This window comes from Manis javanica, chromosome 8 (genome assembly GCF_040802235.1).
Source record: "Manis javanica isolate MJ-LG chromosome 8, MJ_LKY, whole genome shotgun sequence".
NCBI lineage: Eukaryota > Metazoa > Chordata > Mammalia > Pholidota > Manidae > Manis > Manis javanica.
In genome coordinates this window covers 49,345,896-49,373,067 of record NC_133163.1, presented here as the reverse complement: position 1 = coordinate 49,373,067, position 27,172 = coordinate 49,345,896, and the positions used below count along the sequence as shown (strand labels likewise).

The 27,172-nt window shown below is 36.1% G+C and overlaps 1 protein-coding gene across 3 annotated transcripts in view; it reads left to right on the top strand.

Annotated features, from left to right (window-relative positions):
- Positions 1 to 27,172, top strand: part of KLHDC1 (kelch domain containing 1) — a 67,711-nt gene that overhangs the window by 36,464 nt on the left and 4,075 nt on the right. The window contains exons 5-12 of one of the 3 annotated variants that reach the window (XM_073211285.1): positions 1,440 to 1,518; positions 3,050 to 3,133; positions 6,139 to 6,222; positions 6,690 to 6,748; positions 17,462 to 17,574; positions 19,209 to 19,281; positions 23,486 to 23,570; positions 25,206 to 25,258. In XM_073211285.1, coding sequence (XP_073067386.1) covers positions 1,440 to 1,518; positions 3,050 to 3,133; positions 6,139 to 6,222; positions 6,690 to 6,748; positions 17,462 to 17,574; positions 19,209 to 19,281; positions 23,486 to 23,570; positions 25,206 to 25,258 — 630 coding nt within the window. Of the gene's footprint in view, positions 1 to 1,439; positions 1,519 to 3,049; positions 3,134 to 6,138; positions 6,223 to 6,689; positions 6,749 to 17,461; positions 17,575 to 19,208; positions 19,282 to 23,485; positions 23,588 to 24,250; positions 25,172 to 25,205; positions 25,259 to 27,172 lie in introns of those variants that run through there. The other 2 variants (XM_073211287.1, XM_073211286.1) reach the window with 2 other exon arrangements.

Here is a 27,172-nt window from a genome sequence, read left to right as displayed (position 1 = left end):
TGGGGTCGGTCAGCTTATATTAACTCTTTTCTGTCTTGATCATGGGTCACTTTTTTTATTAGCCTTTCATTTATCTTGTAATTTTTTCATCATATGCCAGACATTTTGTATGGAAGAGTAGTAAAAATTGGAATAAATGATATTTATCTCCAGAGAAAGGACATGCATTTTCTTCTTTTTTTCAAGTTGCTAGAGTGGAAGTTGAGACAGTCTAATCTGTAGTTGATCTGTGTTTGCGCTTTGTTGCAGCTTTAGTTTAATTCAGTTGAACCATGGCTGCAAATATTTTGAGGCAATCAAGATATTCTTTCACCAAGACCCCATGTTTGAGCACTAAAGGTTGTCTGGAGATTTTCAACTGTGCTTCACAGCTGAATTCTCACTTCATAGATCCCTTCCTATTTTATAGCTTAATTGGTAGGTCTTTGGGTTACCAAATAGTTCTCTTAGCTCTCCAATCCCACTTTATGCTTTCTGTACCTTGGGAGATCTCTTTCAGCCCTAACAGCTCCTCCCCTGAAGTTTTGAGGGCAGCCACCCTGTGTGCTGTAATGGTTTAGCATGCTTCTAGGGTGTTTCCTTTAGCTCTCCTGTCCTGATCCCAAACTTTAATAGGTGAGAGCTCAGGTTGCCTAAAGGAAGTTTGCTCATCTCTCTGCTTCAGCTATTCGTGACTAATTGAGTCCTTCTGAAGACCGTGAAAGAGTTGTTCAGTGGGCCCAAACTCCCTCTGTGCCTTTCTTTTTTTTTTTTTTTTTATTAAGGTATTATTGATATACACTCTTATGAAGGTTTCACCTGAAAAAACAATGTGGTTACTACATTCACCCATATTATCAAGTCCTCCTCACACCCCATTGCAATCACTATCCATCAGTGTAGTAAGATGCCACAGAGACACTATTTGCCTCAGATCACGGCTTTGGTACGTTACCCTGTTCCAGGAGATCTGTTCTTTTCTCCTGGTGTATTCAGACTGATGCAGTCTTCTTTCCTGTTGCTCTTTCAGGATTAGTTGTATTAATTATATTTTCGTATTATATGTGGTTTTAGGAGGAGGCCTCTGTCTCTCCTCTCTTGCCACCATCTTTAATCTTCCTGGCTAAATTTCTTAAGATTTTAATTTGCCATGCCAGCCAACATGTGGCTTTTAGTTTTGGGTGCGTTCTTTTACAAACTCTGTGTGTGGCTGGATTCTTCTTCCTCCTATTGTATCAAGAATGAACACAGCTATGGGTCTCTTCTCTCCTATGGGGAGCTCACCTTTAAATGGAATTAGTTTATTTCGTTTGCTTTGTTCCTTTAGCCCTTTGATTGTTTTTTTTAAATATGTTTTCATAGTTTTTTTATTAGAGTGAGAGAAATGATCTCTTTCATCTTTCTATGAACAAACTGGAACTAGAGCCCCTAAAGTATGTCCTTTTGTGTTTGTTTTTCAGATTAATATATTTTGGTGGCTATGGGTATAGGAAACACAGTGAACTCCAAGACTGTTTTGATGTTCATGATGCATCTTGGGTAAGAGTAATCACTGTACATTTTCTCTCATTTAGTATCATCTTAAAGTACTTAGAAATAATGAGCCCAATCTTTCTGATTTCAATTTGTCATAATTCACACTATGGAAAAATGTTTTTTCTGTTTAGGATTTGGATTCAGTTAGAGAAGGTTCTCTCACCTAGTAGTATTAGCCATCATGGCTACTGGCAGAGTACATTCTTACATTGTTAATTGCTTATACATGTTTAGGTTAGACAAGTAGAGGTTTTAGCATAGTGTGGAAAAACTGGTTATAGGTGACCAAAATGGCTATTACTAACATACACCTTCTTTTGTATATGTCCACCAGAACTGTTAATAGCTCAGACTGGCCTCTATGTGAGAGCATGGTTGGTAGTGATATTACCTTTCCTACTTATTCTTACTACTTATTTCCTACTTATTCTTGGTTAGAGAATAAGCTATTATTAATGAAAGAAGACATGACTTAAACAAATGAAATCTTTTACAAGATAACTTTAAAAATCATTAATCCCACCATGAAGATACACAGTAGCTCTTCCATTTTACATTCTACTAGCATATCTTATTATTCTACATTATTAATGTAGATGTTTATGTATCTTTCATATATCTCTTCCTATATGAGTATTTAAAAAATTCTCCATGTGTTTACGTGGTTTTTGAGTTTTTAAAATGAAATATTCTTAAAACTTTGCTACTTACAATATTACTGATAATTACCAGAAATAGAACTTCCCATTGTTTATGTCTAATTATTTATACTCATCAGTGAAATTTCTCATTGTTTTCCCCATAGTACAGTTAGGTTTATAATCATGTCCTGAAGTTTCTGGTGTACAAGTACATTTTTTCATTTAGATTCTAAAATAAGCAAATTGTTTCATTTATTTGACTTGTTTGCAAGTTCTAACAAAAAAGAATGCTGTATTTCTGACATAGAGCATAAAAACAGCACAGAAGTAAACTAGAGTGGTGATAGGAGATTTCAATAATCTGAAAGATGCTAAATACAATGTAACTGCTAAATCTTTTCCTTGCTGACAATTTTGTCCCAGAAGATATAAAATAGAGTGAACATAAGTCTGACCTATAATGACAAATCAGTTAGATTGAAATGTTTGGAACTTTTTGGAAAAAGGAATCATGATCCCCTAAAGTTTCTAGTAGCACATATTAGGAATTCTGAGCATGTACTTTAGGGACACAGATTTTAAAATATAAATATTATTGTGTCCTCTGCAATTTTAAAAGAGACAATACTGTAAGAGAATTAGATTATTGTCAGCAAATAAAATTATGACTCACTGCAAGCAATACTATGAGAAAAAAGCTGTCAGGCGCTTCTGCTATTGGTCTGGGGACCACATTTTGTGAGCCACTGGTGTATGCATTTGCCTTATGACTATGGTAATACTTAACTCTATTTTCTAAAGATCTATATTTCTTCAGCAAATACACAATGAAACTACAACAATGATTTAAAAATTATAAAGGCTTTTAAATATTTTAAAATTTTCTGTCTTAGGAAGAAGAGATATTCTGGGGATGGCATAATGATGTTCACGTATTTGACACAAAGACACATAGTTGGTTTCAACCAGAAATTAAAGTAGGTATTGTAAAAAGTTACCTTTATATTCATATATTTATTGATACCTTCAAAATTATTTTTTACTAATTTATTTGGATTTTAAAAACTGAGTTTGTAATCACAAAGGGGTTCTCTTGAGTGTTGTCACTAGTACTATTTTTTTTTAATCACATATTTTTCTCCAGGCTAATTCAGGTTTTCTAGAAATATCTAAAGAGGGGCCATCATCATTCTTTACCCACAAGTGTGATGCCCTGATTTAATAAAGGCTCTTTTAAAAAGTCCTTTCATAACAAAGTCCATAATTTTAAAAAGCTCTTGTCTCATGACTCTTGAAATCAGCACTACATGAAGTTATAGCATGACAAAAAGACATCCTTACTACTACTACTTCATGTGCTAGTGAGCAAACACAAATTCAAATTGGTTAAAGCAGTAACAAATTCTTCTATAGCTGGAAAGTATATTTTGATGTGGCTCATATAGTGAAAGAAAGAGCTGCAAGGACCAAGGCCTTAAGAAGTGGAGCAAATGATTTACCCAATCACAATGCTTTCCATCTGTCTGTGTCAGCTTTTCCCTGCTTCTGTGTGTGTGCTAGCTTCATTCTGTCTTCTGTAGACTGACCAGCTCAATTAGGAGGGAATATGTCAGAATGTCAGAATAACTTTCAGGTATAATAAGTTCTTTCTACTGGTGCTGTATTCTCTTGATGTCTATATAATAGAATCCTAGTAAAGGACTCTGGCTATTTGGGCACGTTCCCACCCTTTACATCAGTCCCTGTTGGCAAGGGAATACTTGGCCAGGCCTGAGTTTCAGGCCTATCCCCTGGGGAGCAAGGCATTGTGATCAATAAATTCATCAGAGCTGTTCAGACTGGAATGCTGAACAGGAAAACCAAAATTGTCCTGAATGATAGGCATTCATGACTAAAATTCCTTGCAGTCTGACTTTTGCTGATGGAAGTGATGAAAGGTTCCATGCCAAGTAACATTATCAGGTTTGACCCTTCTCAGCATTCTCTTTTCCAAGCAGTGAATTTCAGGTTCCCAGGGCTCTTCTGGCCTGTTCACCCATTTCTAATTTTAGAACAATCAGTCATTTATATTTGTCAATTGAGTTTTCCTTCACTCAACATTTGAATTTTAACATTTGCTTATTTTATTAATGAAATAAAGGCATTTTATCTCTGTTGCAGTAGTTTCATGTCAGCAAGCAGGTACAGAGAAATGTTGAGACTGGATCTACTGAAGCTCATCCTAGATCTCTTTCAGGCCTCTTAACCCTCTACTTCCTTAGAAAATAAGCAAGGGTCTGGAGCTCCTGATGGTCCATTTTTAGAATGTGCCCCTGCACATAAAGGAACTGAAGCAGCTTGTAATTATTTCTTTTGGACTTACAGTCTTTCTCTGACTCCTTTTCTCTCTCCCTACTTTAATCTATATCCCTCCCCTCTTTCTGCCTCAACAGTCTTACATACACATGATGCTATTTTAGTTAGTATTTAACAATATATTCACTACAATTTATTTGATGATTTCTTCAAATAAATTCTTTGATTGTTTTATTATACCTGGAAGTTATTCTGACATGACTGTGGCTGGAATTCATTTTCTGTTTTTTAGAGACATTCTTAATTTACTGCATATCTGCATCACAAGGCAAGACAACACGGTAGGCAACAGTTATTGGTGTTGAATTAAAAAAACTGGACTTGTGTTCTAATTGTGTCAGAAAAGAGCCGTGGGCTTTAGCTAAGCCATTTAGCGTGTCGTCTATAACACTGAGGGATTGAAAGTGTTTTCCTATATGGGATTTTTAATGTGTTAAGAGCAATATAGTAGCAATAGGGATCTTTGAGTTATTTTCAGTATTTCAAACAACCTAATACACAGTGTACATTATTTACACAGGCACACATGCTAATACAAGTGCCATTTTTGTTTTGTTTTGTTTGTGACTACATTATTTAGAAGCTTTGGTTGGCTGGTAAATGTATTTGATAAATTAAAAGGGGGATATTTATATTTATTTCATAATAAATATATATGTAATAGAAGAATTTTTCCAAAATTTCAGATCAGGGATGGTGTAATAATAAAACTTTTGTTTTGCTGGAATGTCTGGGAACCCACAGCTCAGATAGTTCTCTCTCATTTATTTGTTATATAGGTAATACCTGAATGATTTCTTACCATATTGACTTCAGCAGTTATTCAAGTAAGCCTGAAAAGTCTAGGAGGTTACTGTATCAGAAGTAGAGCTTAAGTTTCTTCTGCCACATTTAGTGGCCAATGGACTGAAAATGTTGGGTTCTTTCAGAATTTGGAATGAAATATGCACACAAAGGCATTCTCATTAGCACATGGAAATTATGCAGAAAATTCTTCCTTCCAATTTTATTCATTCACTTACCCATTATACTGTCTTTTCCCAACAACCCAAAACTTCTCAAGAAAAGATGTGCTGTTTTTTAGAGTATTTATTCAAAGTAAAATACAGAGAAGCATTATCAGTTAATGTGAAGAGTTTTAGTAAGAGATAAAGTACTGTTTGCCTTAAGCCAAGAGTAAAGTTTCTTACTGTAGAACTGAAGCACCAAGAGTTTTGGGGGGCAGATTTAACTTTTTGGAGTCTCAGAGATCATCACACTGTGAACTGTTCACTTATAATATTAACTCTGTATGTGTGTGAGAGAAATAATTTTTTTGATTTGACTTTTAAATGCTTGTATTTCAAGGTAAAATTTATGTAAAATCTTATTTTGCTAAATTGTGTCAGGCATTTAAGAAAAACACTTTAAAAAGGAAAGATCAGGATGAATAAATTTCATTCTTGAGGAGTAGTGTTTGTCCATAATTATTACTATTTAGAATGAACTTTTGCACTAGGGTTTTAATTGAAATACATAGGAGATGGTAATTTAGTGGTCAAGTATTTCTCATACTGAGCACAGGAATGTGACTTCAGTATAGATGTTTCAAGTCTTTGAACTGTTTCCTTTGAACTGTTGATTGCAGGGTGGAATTCCACCACAGCCACGAGCCGCGCACACCTGTGCAGTTCTTGGAAATAAGGGCTATATCTTTGGCGGACGTGTTTTGGTTAGTGTTTTTAATAGAAATCGTATTTATATGTATGATGCCTCTTATAAAAATTATCCTCTGATTTTATAGAACTGAACATTCAAATTATCTAGAGATCAAAATGCCATTCTGTAACTTTTATTTATCTTCTATTCTCCAAACAGTCCATTCATGAGTAATCACAAATGATTGTAAATCCTATTTTAATGAGAGTTCTTCATTTCAGTGCATTATTAGCAAAGTTTAATTTCTTATCCTCTAAATCCTGTTAGTTTAAAATCCATTTCTTCCCTTCCCTGTTGGCACATTAATTTGACAGCTCTATGTTAATTTTATTAATGTTTAGCATTGTTCCCCAATATATAAACTTCTCATGTTAAGTAAAATAGGGATAGTCTATTTTTAATCTAAACTTATTTTAAAACCAACATTTTAGCCCATAAAAGTTGTAAAACACTAACCAATTCGACATACTTTTATTTCAGCAAACTAGGATGAATGATTTGCACTATCTAAACTTAGATACCTGGACTTGGTCTGGAAGGTAAGTTTGAAATTTAAGTATTTTTACTCTAAAGTCATTTCTGTGTGTATGTGTGTGCATGTGCATATGTTTGGGACCTTAATCCAAATTCTAGTCTCTAAAACTGAACTGATACTTTTTTCCTTCAGATTATATGTCTAAGGAAGTAAATTACAGTCTTAAATGCAGAGTTTGTTCTTTAAATAAACTATATAAAACATGAGAATACCAGCAGTTGAAAATTGATTATATGAAAGTACTTGTTTTATACTAAATATTCTTGAGGACTGGTCAGTAGAAAAAATGAAGGAATAATTTAATGGGGTCATCACAGTGGATAATAGACTGGGTAAAGTCAGATTTTATTTATGTTTCAAAAATATATTTAATGATAGAATAAATATATTTAGCTGTGAATTCAGCTGTTCATGTAATGAGATGGAATGAGAGCAATATATTATTCCAAACTACAAATACCATTAAAGGTAAAACTACAGAAGTGCCAGAAAAAAATACAGCAGATTATCTTTAAATCTTGGCATGGAGAAAGCTTTTTTAAAGATTACATGAACCCAAAATTCATAAATGGAAGACTGACTGATAAGACCACTTAAGAATTAAATATTTCTGTATAGAAAAATATACCACAAAAAATTAAAAAGATTGGAAAATGAAAACACAAAATAAACTGCAAGTAACACTTGCAGTATTTTTAAGAGCTAAAATCTATTAGAACTCAGAAATCAGTAAGAAAAAGACAAATGATCCAGTAAAAAGTGGACAAAGAACATGAATAAGCAACTTATAAAAGCAATACAAATAGGTAAAAATTATTTTAAAAGGTATTCAACCTCAAAGAATATCAAAGAAATGGACCTGAAATAAAGTTTTCACTTATCTGATGAAAATAATTACAGGTTTAACAACACAATTAGTGGGAATATAATCAGTACAATTTTTCTGGAAGGTAGTTGGCAATATGTTTAAAATAGAAAATGGAATTTCTACTTTGATCTAGAATTTCTCCTAAGGCAGTAATTGGGCAGCTGTGTGTGTATTGCTACATTATTTGTGGAATCAAAAACTGGAGGTCAACCTTCATGTCCACAAGTAGAGATTGTTTAAATCAAGGTATATTTGCCCAGTGGGCTGACATGCTTCCATTACCAAAGGAAACCATACTTGATAGAAAAATTCCACAATGTATTAGTTGAATGAAAAAGAGTTACAGAATATATGATTCCATTTATATTTTTAAAATCAACGTTTATGTGTGTATAAAACCCTGGAAAAATATATATGCCGAATTATTATTTCTTGTTGCTAAAGGACAGGATTATGGCCCAAATTATTCTGAAACATTCCATGCTGGAGAGTGGTGTCTTCTCAATTCCTAAATTAGTTAAACTTTTTTTTTTTTTTGAGAGGGCATCTCTCATATTTATTGATCAAATGGTTGTTAACAACAATAAAATTCAGTATAGGGGGGTCAATGCTCAAAGTACAATCATTAATCCATCTCAAGCCTAATTCTCGTCAGTCTCCAATCTTCTGAAGCATAACAAACAAGTTCTTACATGGTGAACGAATTCTTGCACAGTGAATAAATTCTTACATGGTGAACAGTACAAGGGCATTCATCACAAAAACTTTCGGTTTTGATCATGCATTATGACCTATAAACAATCAGGTCAAATATGAATATTCGTTTGATTTTTGTACTTGATTTATATGTTGATCCCACATTTCTCCTATTATTATTATTATTTTTATTTTTAATAAAATGCTGAAGTGGTAGGTAGATGCAAGATAAAGGTAGAAAACATAGTTTAGTGCTGCAAGAGGGCAAATGTAGATGATCAGATGATCAGGTGTGTGCCTATGGACCAAGTATTAATCCAGGCTAGACAAGGGCAGCAAGACATCCACGGATGCAGAAGATTTCTCTCAAAGCAGGGGGGTGAGGTTCTGAGCCTCACCTCTGTTGATCCCCAAATTCTCACCTGATGGCCCCCCTGCAGCTGTGCCTGTCTTAGGTTGTTCCTCCCTTGAGGAATCTTACCCATCTCTGGCTAACCAGTCATCTTCCAGGGCCATACAGGGAAATGTAAAGTTGGTAAGTGAGAGAGAAGCCATATTGTTTGCAAAGGTTAGCTTTTTACTTCTTTGCACATTTATGCCCTGTGGCTTCTATGCCCAGCACTTGTCTCGAGGTATCTTTACCACCTGGAGGAATTATGATACTCGGTAAATTCGATATGAGGCACGAATTCTATTTAAGGGTTGTAATTAGGAAGGAAGAAGAAAAGCTATAGATGTAGCATATGGAAGGAAACATGGGAGGATTGATTATTTCTTTGACATATCTTCTTGTAGAGTACCTTAAGTATGTATAGGTTTTAAACTACTAACTAATTTGCACACACATATTAACATAATAGGAATACGGTGACATAAACAAAGCAAATCTATAATTACCATCCATCTCCAGTGAAGCCAAGAAAACCATTTAGGCACCCTAGGCATTTGTGAAAATTTATCTATGATATGATGGATATTGTCCAACTGTACTTGAACCATCAGACAAATTAAAGCAGCCCATTTCTGGGATCTGTTCACATCCCATATGTTCTTTTAACCATAGATAGTCTATAGTCATGAGATTTTGGAGTGATACAACTTGCACCCCTCCCAACTCCTGGTTGAGTTCCAACAGTACAGATCCGGTCAAATTCGTTGTCTCACTGTATGCACATGCCAGCCTAGACATCTCCCTCCTCATTCCTATGGCAAGTCCAGGAGACGGTGGGGTGGAAGCAGCCACAACCGCAGCATCGTCCGGATCCCTGTGGAGGCTTTTGATGATCATCCCCTGGCACAAGTCCTCCAGAGAGTGCTGATGCCGGAAGCTCCTCCTCATATCGTATCTTAGTTCATTTTCTGGGTATCCAAGCTAGGCCTTGATCTTCTGCATAGAAACAAACAGACCCTTTGCCCACACTTTGACATGCCCTCTATACCACTGTGCAGAACTCATTGGAGGTCAGCACATAATAACTGCTTTTTTTTTTTTTTTTTTAATTAAGAGAAAGGAATATTATCAGAAAAGAGTACCTCCATAGCTGATCATCTGACACCCTTTAAGTGATCAACATTAAGGATATTTAAAGCATGTGTTGATCTTTGATTTACCAATAGTTTTATCCTGTTAAGGAGTAATCCCCCTTTTCTTTCTTTCTTTCTTTTTTTTTTTTTTTTTTAATTTTTAATCTACACTTACATGAAGAATACTATGTTTACTATGCTCTCCCCTATATCAGGTCCCCCCTAACAACCACATTATGGTTACTGTCCATCAGCTTAGCAAAATGTTGTAGAGTCACTACTTGTCCTCTCTGTGTTGTGCAGCCCACCCTCCCCTTTCTCCCTCCCCCCCATGCATGCTAATCTTAATACCCCTCTTCTTCTTCCCCCCTCTTATCCCTCCCTGCCCACCCATCCTCCCCAGTTCCTTTCCCTTTGGTACCTGTTAGTCCATTTTTGGGTTCTGTAATTCCACTGCTGTTTTGTTCCTTCAGTTTTTCCTTTGTTCCTATACTCCTCAGATGAGTGAAATCATTTGGTATTTCTCTTTCTCCGCTTGGCTTATTTCACTGAGCATAATACTCTCCAGCTCCATCCATGTTGCTGCAAATGGTTGGATTTTTCCACTTCTTATGGCTGAGTAGTATTCCATTGTGTATATGTACCACATCTTCTTTATCCATTCATCTACCGATGGACATTTAGGTTGCTTCCAATTCTTGGCTATTGTAAATAGTGCTGCGATAAACATAGGAGTGCATCTGTCTTTCTCAAACTTGATTGCTGCGTTCTTAGGGTAAATTCCTAGGAGTGGAATTCCTGGGTCAAATGGTAGGTCTGTTTTGAGCATTTTGACGCACCTCCATACTGCTTTCCACAATGGTTGAACTAATTTACATTCCCACCAGCAGTGTAGGAGGGTTCCCCTTTCTCCACAGCCTCGCCAACATTTGTTGTTGTTTGTCTTTTGGATGGCAGCTATCCTTACTGGTGTGAGGTGATACCTCATTGTAGTTTTAATTTGCATTTCTCTGATAATTAGTGATGTGGAGCATCTTTTCATGTGTCTCCTGGCCATCTGTATTTCTTGTTTGGAGAACTGTCTGTTCAGTTCCTCTGCCCATTTTTTAATTGGGTTATTTGTTTTTTGTTTGTTGAGGTGTGTGAGCTCTTTATATATTCTGGACGTCAAGCCTTTATCGGATCTGTCATTTTCAAATATATTCTCCCCTACTGTAGGGTTCCTTTTTGTTCTATTGATGGTGTCTTTCGCTGTACAGAAGCTTTTCAGCTTAATGTAGTCCCACTTGCTCATTTTTGCTGTTGTTTTCCTTGCCCAGGGAGATATGTTCAAGAAGAGATCACTCATGTTTATGTCTAAGAGGTTTTTGCCTATGTTTTTTTCCAAGAGTTTAATGGTTTCATGACTTACATTCAGGTCTTTGATCCATTTTGAGTTTACCTTTGTATATGGGGTTAGACAATGGTCCAGTTTCATTCTCCTACATGTAGCTGTCCAGTTTTGCCAGCACCATCTGTTGAAGAGACTGTCATTTTGCCATTGTATGTCCATGGCTCCTTTATCAAATATTAATTGACCATATATGTTTGGGTTAACTTCTGGGGTCTCTAATGTGTTCCACTGGTCTGTGGCTCTGTTCTTGTGCCAGTACCAAATTGTCTTGATTACTATGGCTTTGTAGTAGAGCTTGAAGTTGGGGAGTGAGATCCCCCCTACTTTATTCTTCTTTTTCAGGATTGCTTTGGCTATTCGGGGTCTTTGGTGTTTCCATATGAATTTTTGAATTATTTGTTCCAATTCATTGAAGAATGTTGCTGGTAATTTCAGAGGGATTGCATCAAATATGTATATTGCTTTGGGCAGGATGGCCATTTTGACAATATTAATTCTTCCTAGCCATGAGCATGGGATGAGTTTCCATTTATTAGTGTCCCCTTTAATTTCTCTTAAGAGTGACTTGTAGTTTTCAGAGTATAAGTCTTTCACTTCTTTGGTTAGGTTTATTCCTAGGTATTTTATTCTTTTTGATGCAATGGTGAATGGAATTGTTTTCCTGATTTCTCTTTCTATTGATTCGTTGTTAGTGTATAGGAAAGCTACAGATTTCTGTGTGTTGATTTTGTTTGTATCCTGCAACTTTGCTGTATTCCGATATCAGTTCTAGTAGTTTTGGAGTGGAGTCTTTAGGGTTTTTTATGTACAGTATCATATCATCTGCAAATAGTGACAGTTTAACTTCTTCTTTACCAATCTGGATTCCTTGTATTTCTTTGTTTTGTCTGATTGCCGTGGCTAGGACCTCCAGTACTATGTTAAATAACAGTGGGGAGAGTGGGCATCCCTGTCTGGTTCCCGATCTCAGTGGAAATGCTTTCAGCTTCTCGCTGTTCAATATAATGCTGGCTGTGGGTTTATCATATATGGCCTTTATTATGTTGAGGTACTTGCCCTCTATTCCCATTTTGCTGAGAGTTTTTATCATGAATGGATGTTGAATTTTGTCAAATGCTTTTTCAGCATCTATGGAGATGATCATGTGGTTTTTGTCTTTCTTTTTGTTGATGTGGTGGATGATGTTGATGGATTTTCGAATGTTGTACCATCCTTGCATCCCTGGGATGAACCCCACTTGGTCATGGTGTATGATCCTTTTGATATACTGTTGAATTCTGTTTGCTAATATTTTATTGAGTATTTTTGCATCTACATTCATCAGGGATATTGGTCTGTAATTTTCTTTTTTGGTGGGGTCTTTGCCTGGTTTTGGTATTAGGGTGATGTTGGCTTCATAGAATGAGTTTGGGAGTATTCCCTCTTCTTCTATTTTGTGGAACACTTTAAGGAGAATGGGTATTATGTCTTCTCTGTGTGTCTGATAAAATTCCAAGGTAAATCCGTCCGGCCCCGGGGTTTTGTTCTTGGGTAGTTTTTTGATTACCATTTCAATTTCTTTGCTCGTAATTGGTTTGTTTAACTTTTGTGTTTCTTCCTTGGTCAGTCTTGGGAGGTTGTATTTTTCTAGGAAGTTGTCCATTTCTTCTAGGTTTTCCAGCTTGTTGGCATATAGGTTTTCATAGTAGTCTTTAATAATTCTTTGTATTTCTGTGGAGTCTGTTGTGATTTTTCCATTCTCATTTCTGATTATGTTGATTTGTGTTGATTCTCTTTTTCTCTTAATAAGTTGGGCTAGAGGCTTATCTATTTTGTTTATTTTCTCAAAGAATCAGCTCTTGGTTTCGTTGATTTTTGCTATTGTTTTATTCTTCTCAATTTTGTTTATTTCTTCTCTGATCTTTATTATGTCCCTCCTTCTGCTGACTTTAGGCCTCATTTGTTCTTCTTTTTCCAGTTTTGATAATTGTGTTGTTAGACTATTCATTTGGGATTGTTCTTCCTTCTTCAAGTGTGCCTGGATTGCTATATACTTTCCTCTTAATACTGCTTTCGCTGCATCCCACAGAAGTTGGGGCTTAGTGTTGTTATTGTCATTTGTTTCTATATATTCCTTGATCTCTATTTTGATTTGTTCATTGATCCATTGATTATTTAGTAGCATGTTGTTAAGCCTCCATGTGTTTGTGAGCCTTTTTGTTTTCTTTGTAGAATTTATTTCTACTTTCATACCTTTGTGGTCTGAAAAATTGGTTGGTAGAATTTCAATATTTTGGAATTTACTGAGGCTCTTTTTGTGAGCTAGTATGTGGTCTATTCTGGAGAATGTTCCCTGTGCACTTGAGAAGAATGTATATCCTGTTGCTTTTGGATGTAGAGTTCTATAGATGTCTATTAGGTCCATCTGTTCTAGTGTGTTGTTCAGTGCCTGTGTGTCTTTACTTATTTTCTGCCCGGTGGATCTATCCTTTGGGGTGAGTGGTGTGTTGAAGTCTCCTACAATGAATGCATTGCAATCTATTTCCGTCTTTAGTTCTGTTAGTATTTGCTTCACATATGCTGGTGCTCCTGTATTGGGTGCATATATATTTAGAATGGTTATATCCTCTTGTTGGACTGCGCCCTTTATCATTATGTAGTATCCTTCTTTATCTCTTATTACTTTCCTTGTTTTGAAGTCTATTTTGTCTGATATTAGTACTGCAACCCCTGCTTTCTTCTCACTGTTGTTTGCCTGAAATATGTTTTTCCATCCCTTGACTTTTAGTCTATGCTTATCTTTGGGTTTAAGGTGAGTTTCTTGTAAGCAGCATATAGATGGGTCTTGCTTTTTTATCCATTCTATTACTCTATGTCTTTTGATTGGTGCACTAAGTCCATTTACATTTAGGGTGACTATTGAGAGATATGTACTTATTGCCATTGCAGGCTTTAGATTCGTGGTTACCAAAGGTTCAAGGTTAGCTTCTTTAGTATCTTACTGCCTAACTTAGCTCGCTTATTGAGCTGTTATATACACTGTCTGGAGATTCTTTTCTTCTCTCCCTTCTTATTCCTCCTCCTCCATTCTTCATATGTTGTGTGTTTTGTTCTGTGCTCTTTTTAGGGGTGCTCCCATCTAGAGCAGTCCCTGTAGGATGCCCTGTAGAGGTGGTTTGTGGGAAGCAAATTCCCTCAGCTTTTGCTTGTCTGGGAATTGTTTAATCCCGCCATCATATTTAAATGATAGTCGTGCTGGATACAGTATCCTTGGTTCAAGGCCCTTCTGTTTCATTGCATTAAGTATATCATGCCATTCTCTTCTGGCCTGTAGGGTTTCTGTTGAGAAGTCTGATGTTAGCCTGATGGGTTTTCCTTTATAGGTGACCTTTTTCTCTCTAGCTGCCTTTAAAACTCTTTCCTTGTCCTTGATCCTTGCCATTTTAATTACTATGTGTCTTGGTGTTGTCCTCCTTGGATCCTTTCTGTTGGGAGTTCTGTGTAATTCCATGGTCTGTTCGATTATTTCCTCCCCCAGTTTGGGGAAGTTTTCAGCAATTATTTCTTCAAAGAGACTTTCTATCCCTTTTCCTCTTTCTTCCTCTTCTGGTATCCCTATAATACGAATATTATTCCTTTTGTATTGGTCACATATTTCTCTTAGTGTTGTTTCATTCCTGGAGATCCTTTTATCTCTCTCTATGTCAGCTTCTATAGGTTCCTGTTCTCTGGCTTCTATTCCTTCAATGGCCTCTTGCATCTTATTCATTCTGCTTATAAATCCTTCCAGGGATTGTTTCACTTCTGTGATCTCCTTCCTGACATCTGTGATCTCCTTCCGGACTTCATCCCACTGCTCTTGCATTTTTCTCTGCATCTCATCCCACTGCTCTTGCATTTTTCTCTGCATCTCATCCCATTGCTCTTGCATTTTTCTCTGCGTCTCCGTCAGCATGTTCATGACTTTTATTTTGAATTCTTTTTCAGGAGGACTGGTTAGGTCTGTCTCCCTCTCGGGTGTTGTCTCTGTGATCTTTGTCTGCCTGTAGTTTTGCCTTTTCATGGTGATAGAGATAGTTTGCAGATCTGGTACAAGTGACCACTGGAAGAGCTTCCCTTCTTGTTGGTTTGTGGCCTTCTCCTGGGAGAATAGCGACCTCTAGTGGCTTGTGCTGGGCAGCTGTGCGCAGACAGGGCTTCTGCTTCCTGCCCAGTTGCTTTGGGGTTTATCTCCGCTGTTGCTGTGGGCTTGGCCTGGCTGGGGCTGTTCTTCCAAAATGGTGGAGCCCCGTTGGAGGGGGAGCGGCCGGGAGGCTATTTATCTCCGTAAGGGGCCTCTGTGCTCCCTGCTGCCCAGGGGGTTAGAGTGCCCAGAGATCCCCAGATTCCCTGCCTCTGGTCTAAGTGACCTGTCCTGCCCCTTTAAGACTTCCAAAAAGCACTCTCCAAACCAAAACAACAACAGCAGCAATGAGAGCAGGAACAGAAAGGAAAAAAAAAAGGAAAAAACACGCGATTTTTTTTTTTTTTTTTTTGTCCTCAGGTGCCGGTCCCAGGCACCCGCTCACTGGTCCTGCTGCCCTGTCTCCCTAGCACCAGGGTCCCTGTCCTTTCAAGGCTTCCAAAAAGCACCCATCCACCGGTCCCGCAGGGAAGGAACGCTCGATATTCTTTGTCCTCAGGCGCTGGTCCCAGGCACCTGCTCACCAGTCCCGCCGCCCTGCCTCCCTAGCACCGGGGTCCCTGTCCCTTTAAGGCTTCCAAAAAGCACTCGCCAAAAAGAGAGAAAAAAAGGGGAAAAACGCGCGATTTCCTCCGTCATCAGGTGCCGGTCTCAGGCACCTGCCCACCAGTCCCACAGGGATAAACGCGCGATATTCTTTGTCCTCAGGCACCGGTCCCAGGCACCCGCTCACCAGTCCCGCCGCCCTGCCTCCCTAGCACCGGGGTACCTGTCCCTTTTAGGCTTCCAAAAAGCACTCGCAAAAAAGAGAAAAAAAAAAGGGGGAAAAACGCGCGTTTTCCTCTGTCCTCAAGTGCCGGTCTCAGGCACCTGCCCCCCCGGTCCCGCAGGGAAAAACGTGGGATATTCTTTGTCCTCAGGCGCCGGTCCCAGGCACCCGCTCACCAGTCCCGCCACCCTGCCTCCCTAGCACTGGGGTCCCTGTCCCTTTAAGGCTTCCAAAAAGCGCTCGCCAAAAAGAGAAAAAAAAAAGGGGAAAAACGCGCGATTTCCTCCGTCCTCAAACGCCGGTCTCAGGCACCCGCCTGGTCCCGCAGGGAGAAACGCCGGATATTCTTTTTCCTCAGGCACCGGTCCCAGGCACCTGCTCACCGGTCCCGCCACCCTGCCTCCCTAGCAACGGGGGCCCGTCCCTTTAAGGCTTCCAAATAGCACTTGCCAAAAAAAACCCGCTCCGGTTTCTTTCCACCTGCCGGGAGCCAGGGGGAGGGGCGCTCGGGTCCTGCCGGGCCGGGGCTTGTATCTTACCCCCTTCGCAAGGCGCTGGGTTCTTGCAGGTGTGGATGTGGTCTGGATGTTGTCCTGTGTCCTGTGGTCTCTATTTTAGGAAGATTTTTCTTTGGTATATTTTCATAGCTCTATGTGTTTTTGGGAGGAGATTTCCACTGCTCTACTCACGCCGCCATCCTGGCTCCGCCCCTAGTTAAACTTTTATACTTATGTATTTATTTTTTTAAGAATAGGATGTTATTTGTTTAAAATCTTTAGTGGTTTTTCCTGGATCTGAAATGGCTTGCATGCTTTCATGGTGAAACTTGAGTAGCTAGTATTTTCAGGCAATGATAATGCTTTAGGAAATTGTAAAAGTAGACCAAAGTAAAAACAACAACAAAATACCATAATATCCTTGAGGAAATTGGCTATAAACAAAATTAAACATGAAACAACAGTAAAAATGTTATAGACATAAAAACATTGAAAAACTAGAAGTTGTATTGATTAACAAACAAGAATAATGTGGAGTATACATTGTGAATTAACTGGGAATTGACTTTTGAATTTTCAGTCTGTGTTCTATGACTAGGATAGAACAGATGCTAAGTGGGAAGATTATTTAAGTTCATCTAAGCATTTAAGAATATTTTTAAAATATTCATGCAAATAACAGTAGTAAAATCAACTTTTTTTTAAAGTAGCGAGAGCAGTTTTTTCCTTTAAGATCTGAGATGACCAAAACCCTTTTATTTTGACTAATACAGTACCTAGATTTTTATATTTTTTCCCCTTGCCACAGGATTTCTATTAATGGAGAAAATCCCAAACATCGGTCATGGCATACTTTAACACCAGTAGCTGATGATAAACTTTTCCTATTTGGTGGACTAAGTGCTGACAATATTCCATTAAGTAAGTCAATTTAAGTTTAGTCTATAATAATTATTATCTCATTCTTTTTTCTTACTGTATTTGATTTTTAAGGTGTCTTCCTTTTTTTTCTGATTTTCTGGTTTATTTTTATTGCCAGCTATATGCCTGCATTAAGAATTAGAAGACTCCTTTGCTTTTGTGCTTCACTGTCTGTGCTCTGCTGTCTGTGAGGTAGAGAAAAAGAAGTGTGGCTGAACCAAGATGAATTAAAGCCTCTTTTAACTATAATATTCTGTGATTTTTGTATCCTGACTTGTAACCCAGATGCTTATACTGTAGGCTGGGAAGGGGATTAGAAAAGCTGCCTTTCCCAGAAGATTCTGGGAATACAAGATGGGAAGGCCAGTTGCTTCTCTTTTTGTTCAGAACTATAAAGGAGAGTGCTTAGCTAATATTCTTAAACTCCTCTCACTGCTGATCCCGTGGCCATAGTTTTGTAAAGCAGTTTTTCTTTAAGCAGTAAAATTGTGGTATCAGGATAGACAAATGACCAAGAATTACCACTTCCTAGTTGGACATGTTAAATATTTTTGTTTTCTCAGAATTTTTAATATGGCTATAGATGTTTTCATAAGAAACATTATATGCCATGGAAACCATTTATATGATTTTATATAGGATCTGGAAAAACATTTTATTTTTCAACAAAGATGTATTGAGCATCAGCTGTGCATCTAGCAGTCTTCTGGCCAACAAATAAACTCCAGGGGCCGGTTGGAGAAACAGGGGAAGTTAGTTATTACAGATCATTATGCCTCTTCAATTTGTGGGGTTTATTTTTTTAATTCTAGAAGACTTGGAATATAATTTTAAAAAATAACATCTATTCATTTCAGTAGGGTTTAATAGCATATCTTCAAGAGATCTAGTGTTTTTCATTTCTATTTGCTGTTTTTTGTCATTGACTATGTCCTAGCTCCAGTCAGTTTCCTTCCTTGCAGGTTCAGCTTCACATATGATTATGGGTACTAGATGATACCAAAAAATTATTTTTAGTTTTGTTGACTATGATAATGGCATTGCAGTTATATAAAAAATGTCCATGCTTACTGAATGCTTACTGAAGTATATATAGAGAAATTATAGGAGATTAGGATTTACTTTAGAATAATTCAGCAGCAAAAATAACAGAGAGATATGGAGCACATGTGGTCAAATCTTGATAGTTGTGTGTGGGGGGGGTGAGTGAAATAGGTGGAAGGGATAAAGAGGTACAAACTTCAAATTATAAAATAAATTAGTCATAGGAAGAAAAGTACACCATAGAGAATATAACCAATAATATTGTAGTACCTTGGTATAGTAACAGGGTACCTACACTTACTGTGATGAGCATTTAGTAATGTATATAATTAGCAACTCACTGTGTTCTACATCTGAAATCAATGTATATCAACTATATTAAAAAATATATTGATAGGTGTTAAATCCAGGATATGTGAGAGGTCATTTTCATGTTCACTCTACTTTTGTAATATCTCTGAAAATTTTTATGAGAAAATATGAACACATAAAAAAACATAGTCACATAAATGTAGCATTATAAATTTGGTAAAAAATTAAAATTTTATCCCAATTCTAGCCTTAATTTGTGAACTGTCATAAAATTTCAGGTGATGGGTGGATTCATAATGTTGTAACAAATTGTTGGAAAAAACTTACACATTTACCTAAAACAAGACCCAGGTAAGTCTCAAAGTTGACAAATAGTAAAATAGTTAAGAATTTTTTAATTATTAAAATATAAAACACAATGTATTTAGAGTTCATCCTAACTACAAATGTGATTCTTATATTTTCATGTGTAAAAATTATAGTTTGCTGTTAAAACTATAAATCATAAGGAAGAATATCTTTCAAATAAGCTTGCAGTTACCTAAATAATTTATCATTTTAATTATACCTGATTGTTAGAAATGATCTGTTCCATTTCTATCCATATTTAAACATTTGAAAATGTTATTCTTTTAGGTAAATGCATAATTTTGCCTGATAAATTTGAAAAGAAATTGAATGTATCATTATTATGTTGATATTTTTAATAAGTTGCCAAGAATAATGGGGTTGGCTTCAGTTATTTGTTTTTGCCAGAAATTTAGAGCAATTTAATGAGGAAATTGATTTCATGTTGATCAAATCAATGGCAGATTACTGTTTTTCTTTATTAACTGTATGACATGGTGATTAATGTGACTTCTTTCAGAAAAAACATGTTAATTGTGGTATAGAGTAAAAATTGTAGAAACAATATACTATTATTAGTCTACAAAGAAAACTACATTAGCATTATAATTCATTTTTTCTAATTTATTGAGTATTATAATAAAGATATGCTCAGGAAATTCAAATTTAACACAACAGTCATAGTTAGTAATAGATTTTGTTCTTTTTCATGTCATGTGTTTCACAATTCTTTTTATTATAGATGACTTATACTAGAGTGAAGTCAACTTAATGAAGTGTATTTCAGAAGTTTAATAAATGACAAGTAGTTTGAGAAGAAACTTAAAATATTTATATATATATCTGTATATATTAATATCACAATGTATTTAGAGTTCATCCTAACTACAAATGTGATTCTTATATTTTCATTTGTAAAAATTAATCGGAATTTATTATTTTAGCAAATCTGGATCTTTTGAAGTATACTTTTTTATTTAAAAAGTTTTATATTAAGATGTGGGAGCCCAGAGTTCTAGTCCTTGCTCAGCTACTACTTAGCATTTTGGCTTAGAGAAAGTCATCTAAAGAAACTGAGCACAATTTCTTCATCTGTGGAATGAGGGAGTTGGACTAGATAAACTCTTAGTTCTCCTCCAGTTGTTTGATTGTATGAATGCATTAATTATGGATCAAAATGGTAGTAAGTATATGTTTAATTTTTAAGTTGTTCCTATTTATATTTCGATCTTTAATAAGTAATCAGAACAGCTATTATTAATAATATACTAGTTAGAACTGAGCTATGTAAAGAGATTTCTTTGAATTCAGCTAATGTGTCATGTAAATAATATGTTTTATTAGAATATCTAGGTGATAAGTTTAGAGCAGCCATGAGAGGACATAAACTCAGTCTATAGGAAAAACATCAGGTTGCAAGCTAGATGTCACCAAAATCAAGTCAGGAAAGGCTTTCCATTGTTCTTCGATGATGAAGTCCAGGCCAGAGTTTCCTTCAGGCAGATAAGACAGAGGCAGATCTATCTTCAGGTATGAGGTGAGGAGGAGAACAGTTGGGATGGGATACAATTTAGTGTAAGGAGAAAATATGTGTGTGTGTGTAAATATATATATACTAATTTTTTATGAGAATAAGAATTTGCTTAACATCAAAATGCATTTTATACAAACTTTCCAAGTTATAATGTGAAATGTAAGCTGCCCAATTCTCCTCTTCTAATTCTACAGCAGAGTTTCTCAGCCTTAGCACTATTGATATTTTGGAAATGATTCTTTGTTGTTAGGTTGTCCTGTGCATTATAGGGTGTTTAGCAGCATCTCTGGCTTTTACCCACTAGATGCCTATACTAGCTGGAGTTGTAACAATCAAAAATATCTCAGATATTGTTAAATGCCCCCTTGGGGGCAAAATCACCCTTGGTTGAGAACTACTATTCTGTATTGTAGCACTCTCTTCTCTAAGTTTTATCTAAGGCCTAACCTTTTTATGTAACTTAGATAAAAACTATGCTTGGATGAAAATCATCTGTATAGTTATATCTGATAACCTGTATAGGTGGCTGTCACTGAGGGCCCTTTCTCATATCTGTAGAAGATGTCTAATAAGATGTTGGTGTGTGTAGCTTTAGAGGCTCTTGGATTCCATGAGTATTGCCAAGACATGGTCTCTTCCCAGGAAATGAAATCATTCCTTCCCATATATGAGGGCATTCATTGTTTTTTATATCCTTTATCCAATCCCTCTTTCAATTCCCATCCCCTACAACACAATCTGGGTGTTGTTGAATATTTATATCAATTTATGGCCTAACAAATAAGTTGGAGAATTGGGCAGAATATTTCCCAAACAAAACTGATGACTCAGTTCTATCCTGGGTCCCAAGTGCATTTGTTATTGTGTTTGAGGAAAGTATTTGATTTAACAAGTTGTGCATAATCCCATCTTTTGCACTTGCGGAAGTTATATAAAAAGGATTAATGTGCTAAAAATAATTTATGTGGTAATAAAATAAATGGTAAGTTGTAAATTATTTGGGGCTTCTGTTGCTTCAGCAGTTTGGTCTATTAAGAAAAGTAAGACACTCAGAGTCAAAGCAATGGCTTGTAAAACCCTAGAATTATCTTCTAAAGTTGAGAAATTTACTTGTACTTTTTTCTTCTGAGAGTTAGGGTCCCTGGAAATATTGAACTTTATAAAGCCACAAAATTTTTCTTGGTAAATAATGTGAAATTGGAGATGGATATGAGCTGTCAGACCATTTCCAAAAGAACATTAGATGCTCTACTGCTTTATGAAATAATTGGTGTATTTAATCACTGAATAAATTATGCTGGTATTTTGTGTTTGTTTTCTTTAATCAAAAGTTTTTGAGTACCTCCTGGATGCAGAATACCATATTAGGCTTTCTTAAGAAGCATAAGATTAGATTACTGAAGGTCTAGTGGTGTGCCGGTAAGCAGCTAACTGCTTTCCAGGAAGAACAAAACAAAAAAGCCCTGATTTGTAGCATTTGCTGATTTCCACCACAGCCAATTTCAAGCTACTGACATGATATCTCTGAACATGGAGTTGGATGGCACAGTGGCTTCCACTAGTGGTTAAACTGGTTCCAGCACACCACTGTGGCAATTTTTGACCTCAAGCACTAGAAGACCCACACATCAAACAATTAAAGTAGTATATACACAGCAGTTCTTCCAGTACAAGTTAGGAGGTTGTTAATGTTAGAAACTTGTAAAGGAGCACGTGAAATGTTGAAAGTTGCTGACTAGACAGGGTAACAGAGCCAGTTTGGATTAGAATTTGGAACATTGCCTGGGAATTTTGAGCCTGTGTTTAAGGTTCTGAGAGAATGATTTATCATTCTAAGTATAAGAAACAGGGTGAACAAAAGCCTGGAGATAGATAAAAGCTTTTCTCTTAGGGAAATGCAAATAAATGAACCTGGCTGAGGTAGAGGGTTCATTTGGGGAGAGGGAAGAATTAAGATTTATGGGAAAAAGAAATAGCTGTTGATCATGATTATTAGGCTAAGAAAAATAGCTTAATGCTTCCTGACCAGGGCATGTCCCTGATTAAAAACATCATTTGAAAAATATTACTATCAGCTATAATGTAGTTATAATGTATAAGGTAGCTGAAAATATACACCATGAGTTATAAGAGAGAGATGAGAGACAGAAAAACTAGGAACATGTTATGGTATTCTGTACTCGAGGTGATAAGTAGTGTGACAATGTAAATGTAAAGGAATGGGCCAAATTGAATTTGTCCAGTGATGGGGAACAGAGAACTGGAAAGAAAGAGTAAAAAATGATGAGAACAATAACATAGCAAATAGTTATAAGAAAATTGGGATAGGTGTCTATTGGAGCAATAGCCTAATTAGTTCCTTTTTAATTCATTTTATTTCAGTGATAATATCTATGAAATAAAGGGGTTAAAAGAAGGTTGGGGGATATAATAGAAAGAGTTGAGAGTCATCTTCTTAAATGAAATGATATGATTTAATGAGAATCTAATCTCTAATGATTCTCTGAAGAATCTTTACAGTCTAACCTCTTTGAGGATATGCCAAAAGCTCAAGTACAACATGAATCTTCTGAAATAGATTAAATTTTAGAATGGGCAGTTTAAAGTTGATATATGTAATGTACAGTCTTGTCCTTCATAGTATTTTACCCTGTTTATAATTTTCAATCATAGGTTATGGCACACAGCCTGTTTGGGAAAAGAAAATGAAATAATGGTATTTGGTGGGAGCAAAGATGATATACTTTCCTTGGATACAGTAAGAAAATTTCATATGTAAATATTTCCTCTAAGTAATTTTGTTTTTGAAACTAAATGGCTATTCAACAAGATTGCTGATAGTCCCACATTCCAAAGTATGGAAGGCATGAAATGTTACTCTGTGGTGTGATTAATCTTCATAATGAGTGCCTTTTGTGAAGCATTACAGTATATTTTGAGTTTACAAATCAGAATAGGTCTATTAACTTCATTAATCAAAGTATTAAGGAGTTTTTAAAGGATGACTGTACCTTTTCTCTGAGTCTCACCATACTATGGGTGCTTATAATACTATTGAATTAAAATATTTGTGAATTATATTTGATGCATAAAAATACATACAATGTATATGTAAACTACTAAGTATAGTAATAAGTACCCATAGAGTTTGCTACCTAACTTAATAACTAGAACATCATCAATGCTAGCTTCTCCCCTTAAGAGGAAACTACTTTGAAGTGTTTAAAGTGTATTTTCTTTTTATTTTATACATCTTATGCCATTGCTTCACTCCTGTTTTACATTTCAGTTTAAAAGCATTCCGGTTTTAAAACCTGATAAAATTAAGGTCAAAGGAAGAAATGAGTAGCATTTGGAGAGGATTGTTTTTTCACTCCTAGCACCTTGGGAAATTCAGAGGAGGGTGGCAATACTTACACAGTGTCTTTGTTGGAACAGGACTTCAGGATTGGTTCCTCTGGTTTGCCTGAGACATTTGCAAATAGCAGAAATCTAAGCTGTCAGGGATGGGATACACGCCAGAATTCAACCAAGATGGTGCTGGCTCCCTTACGTACATCTCTTCAGTTATCTCAGAGTGGTTCCTGGAGTGGTGAACCCTGAAATGAAGTGGCTTCTCTCCAGAGAGTTTGGTTTATTTTATAGTTCTGAGGCTTCCAACTTAAATATTACATATGTTGAAAGTTTTAGAACTTTCTTTGGCTGAGAATTCAGTGCTTCAACAAAGTGTTACAACCACAAATTTGCATATAAATAAAACGCAAATTTTGTAGTTTGTCTTCTTTTTCTTGGCACTAGAAATCTTTGGGATACAAAGTTTATGATTAAAATAGGAAGTCTGATTGAAATCAAGATCATAAATTATGAAATTTTAAAGACTTATTTGAAGGGATTGCAGAAGTTTTCTGCTGACTCTTCCATGTGAATTTTTAGATGAAAGAATCATTTTTTAAAAATCCACTGTGTCTGTGATTTTCAAATGAAGGTCTCAGGGAACCCTGGGATCACCTGAAAAAGGGAGACAGGATAAAGAGATGTTAAAACAAGGATCATTTGAAAGAAAAAATTCTGCTTAAAAAACAAAAAAGCTTGAAAACTACTACTAGTCTCATTTTGAACTCACTGTTGAAAGAGAAAAACACTTTTCATGATTTTTAAAATTTGCAATTATATAGACTGTGGTTAGGTAAAAATTTGGTCACTGAAAAAATGGTAAACATATCCAAAGTTTGTGTGCATATAGTGGGTATGTGTGCTTGTGCGCTTGTGTGATTGGAGACAGATTTATTTGTTCCTTTACATAATTTATTTTACATTTACAAGACAATATTCAATTATTAATGCATTGTTATTTTTATCAAAAAATCCTGACAACTCCTTTTTTGTTGATTAGGGTCACTGTAATGATTTACTTATCTTTCAAATACAGCCTTATTCACTACTTAGGTAAGTAATCCATTATTTTTGCATATATATGCTATCAATATATGATAATTTCTAATTTCCTCCTTTTTGGGAATATCTTTCGGGTAGTTTATGACTTAATTTAAGAAAATGTTTACATCTACTTAAAAGTATAAGCAAACTTATAATGGTGAACCATATGCCAGTGATTTTTAAAAACTAAATTACAGTACAGTCACATTTTTGTTTTGTTTGTAAAATTGCATTTAGTTCATATGGGAATATTAGACATACTGCATTCCCTTGATTCCACATCTGACTTTTTTCATATTCTGAAATCAGAGTGTGTCTAATGATAGACAAACATACAGTATACATTTAATTTAGGAGAATTTCTTTAATTGGTCTGTTGTTTGGCTCAAACTTTGGAATTTTTGAAAGATGCCAAGGTTATTCTAAAGTACAGGCATAAACTTTGAAATTGCTGCTGTCATGATTTGTACTGCTTTGTACTGTTACTTAATTTTTTGCTGTGCACATGATTTTTCCTAAGTACATTGCAGGCACAGAAAGGAGATGATTGGCTGACTTTCACCATGTTTGGAGTTTAGCCAGGGTGGTTTAACAGAGGGATAGTGGAGAAGGGGATTTAATTTGCTGGCAAGAGAATGGAGCACATGTGGACTACGTGGCTTAGGAAGGAAGTTATAACTGGAGGGTCTTCTTACTAGAAGTGGGAAGAGTTGAAGGAGTAAGAGATTGTAAGAGTTGAAAGAGTACATCTTATAAAAATTAAAATGTATTTACCAAGAACATTCATATAATCTGTAAGTATATGGTAATAAAAAATCACCTGTGAACCACAATGATCATTGTTATGAGTTTGGTGTGTATCCTTCCAGACTTTAAAATGGAAAATGTTGTGGATTTAACTGTCATTTTTTTAAGAGGTCATTGGAAGCCTTAGAGTAGTACACGTGTGTGTGTGTGTGTGTGTGTGTGTGTGTGTGTGTGTGTGTGTGTGTGTGTAAAGGGTCAAATGATGCATGCTGTTTACAACCTGCTTTTAGAACTCACATTGTGGATATCTTTCATGTAAATGTAAAATCACTCAGTGTAATAGATCTACATTTATGTTTGCAGTGGCTATATAGTGTTGTATTTCATGGAAGTACAATTTATTTATTAGTCTATTGAAATATATTTAGGATATCTATAATTTGGGGCTATTATAAAAACTATGTGTATAATATTCTTGTATATGCCTATAGAAAACTTTCATATCTCTTCAGGAGAATTTCCTAGAAGGGATGTTGATGAATCACAGCATATGCACATTTTGTATGGTGAAGACTATTCAGTGGCTCCCACTGCCCTTAGCAAACTGCAGATCCCTACCAAGGTCTTCAGGGCATCCACCTCCTCTCTGCCTCATTTCTTGCTGTGCCCCACTCTCACATTCTGCCCTCCAGCTGTTTTTGAACCACTGAACTGCAATTACTATATTAAATCTTATTTCTCATCTCTAGGGCTTTGCAGGTATGGTTCCTCCATTGGAATTCCTTTGTTTAATTTGTTGAGAACCTCAAGGGGTCTACAAAGTTTCCTCTGGCTTCCTGAGGTTGTCTTGGTTTTTCTTGCTATCTGATTCCATTCTATCCCAGTCACAACATTTATATAACACTTTATTGTTAATTGTTTATCTTCTTCACTAAACTGTAATCTCCATGAAGGTTGAAATAGGATTTTTCTCAATATTGGGCTTCCTGCTCCTAGGTAGCGCTCGCTAATGCCTAAGTGGTGAGTGAGGGACCGAATGGTAATGACGGAGCCCCTCTCCTCACCTGACCCTCCCCTTCCCCACTGTGCAGGGCGCACAGGAGCTCTTGACTGTGCCACCGCAGCAGCAGAGTTAAGTTTACACCAAGTATAAAACTCACTTCATTTTCTTGTACT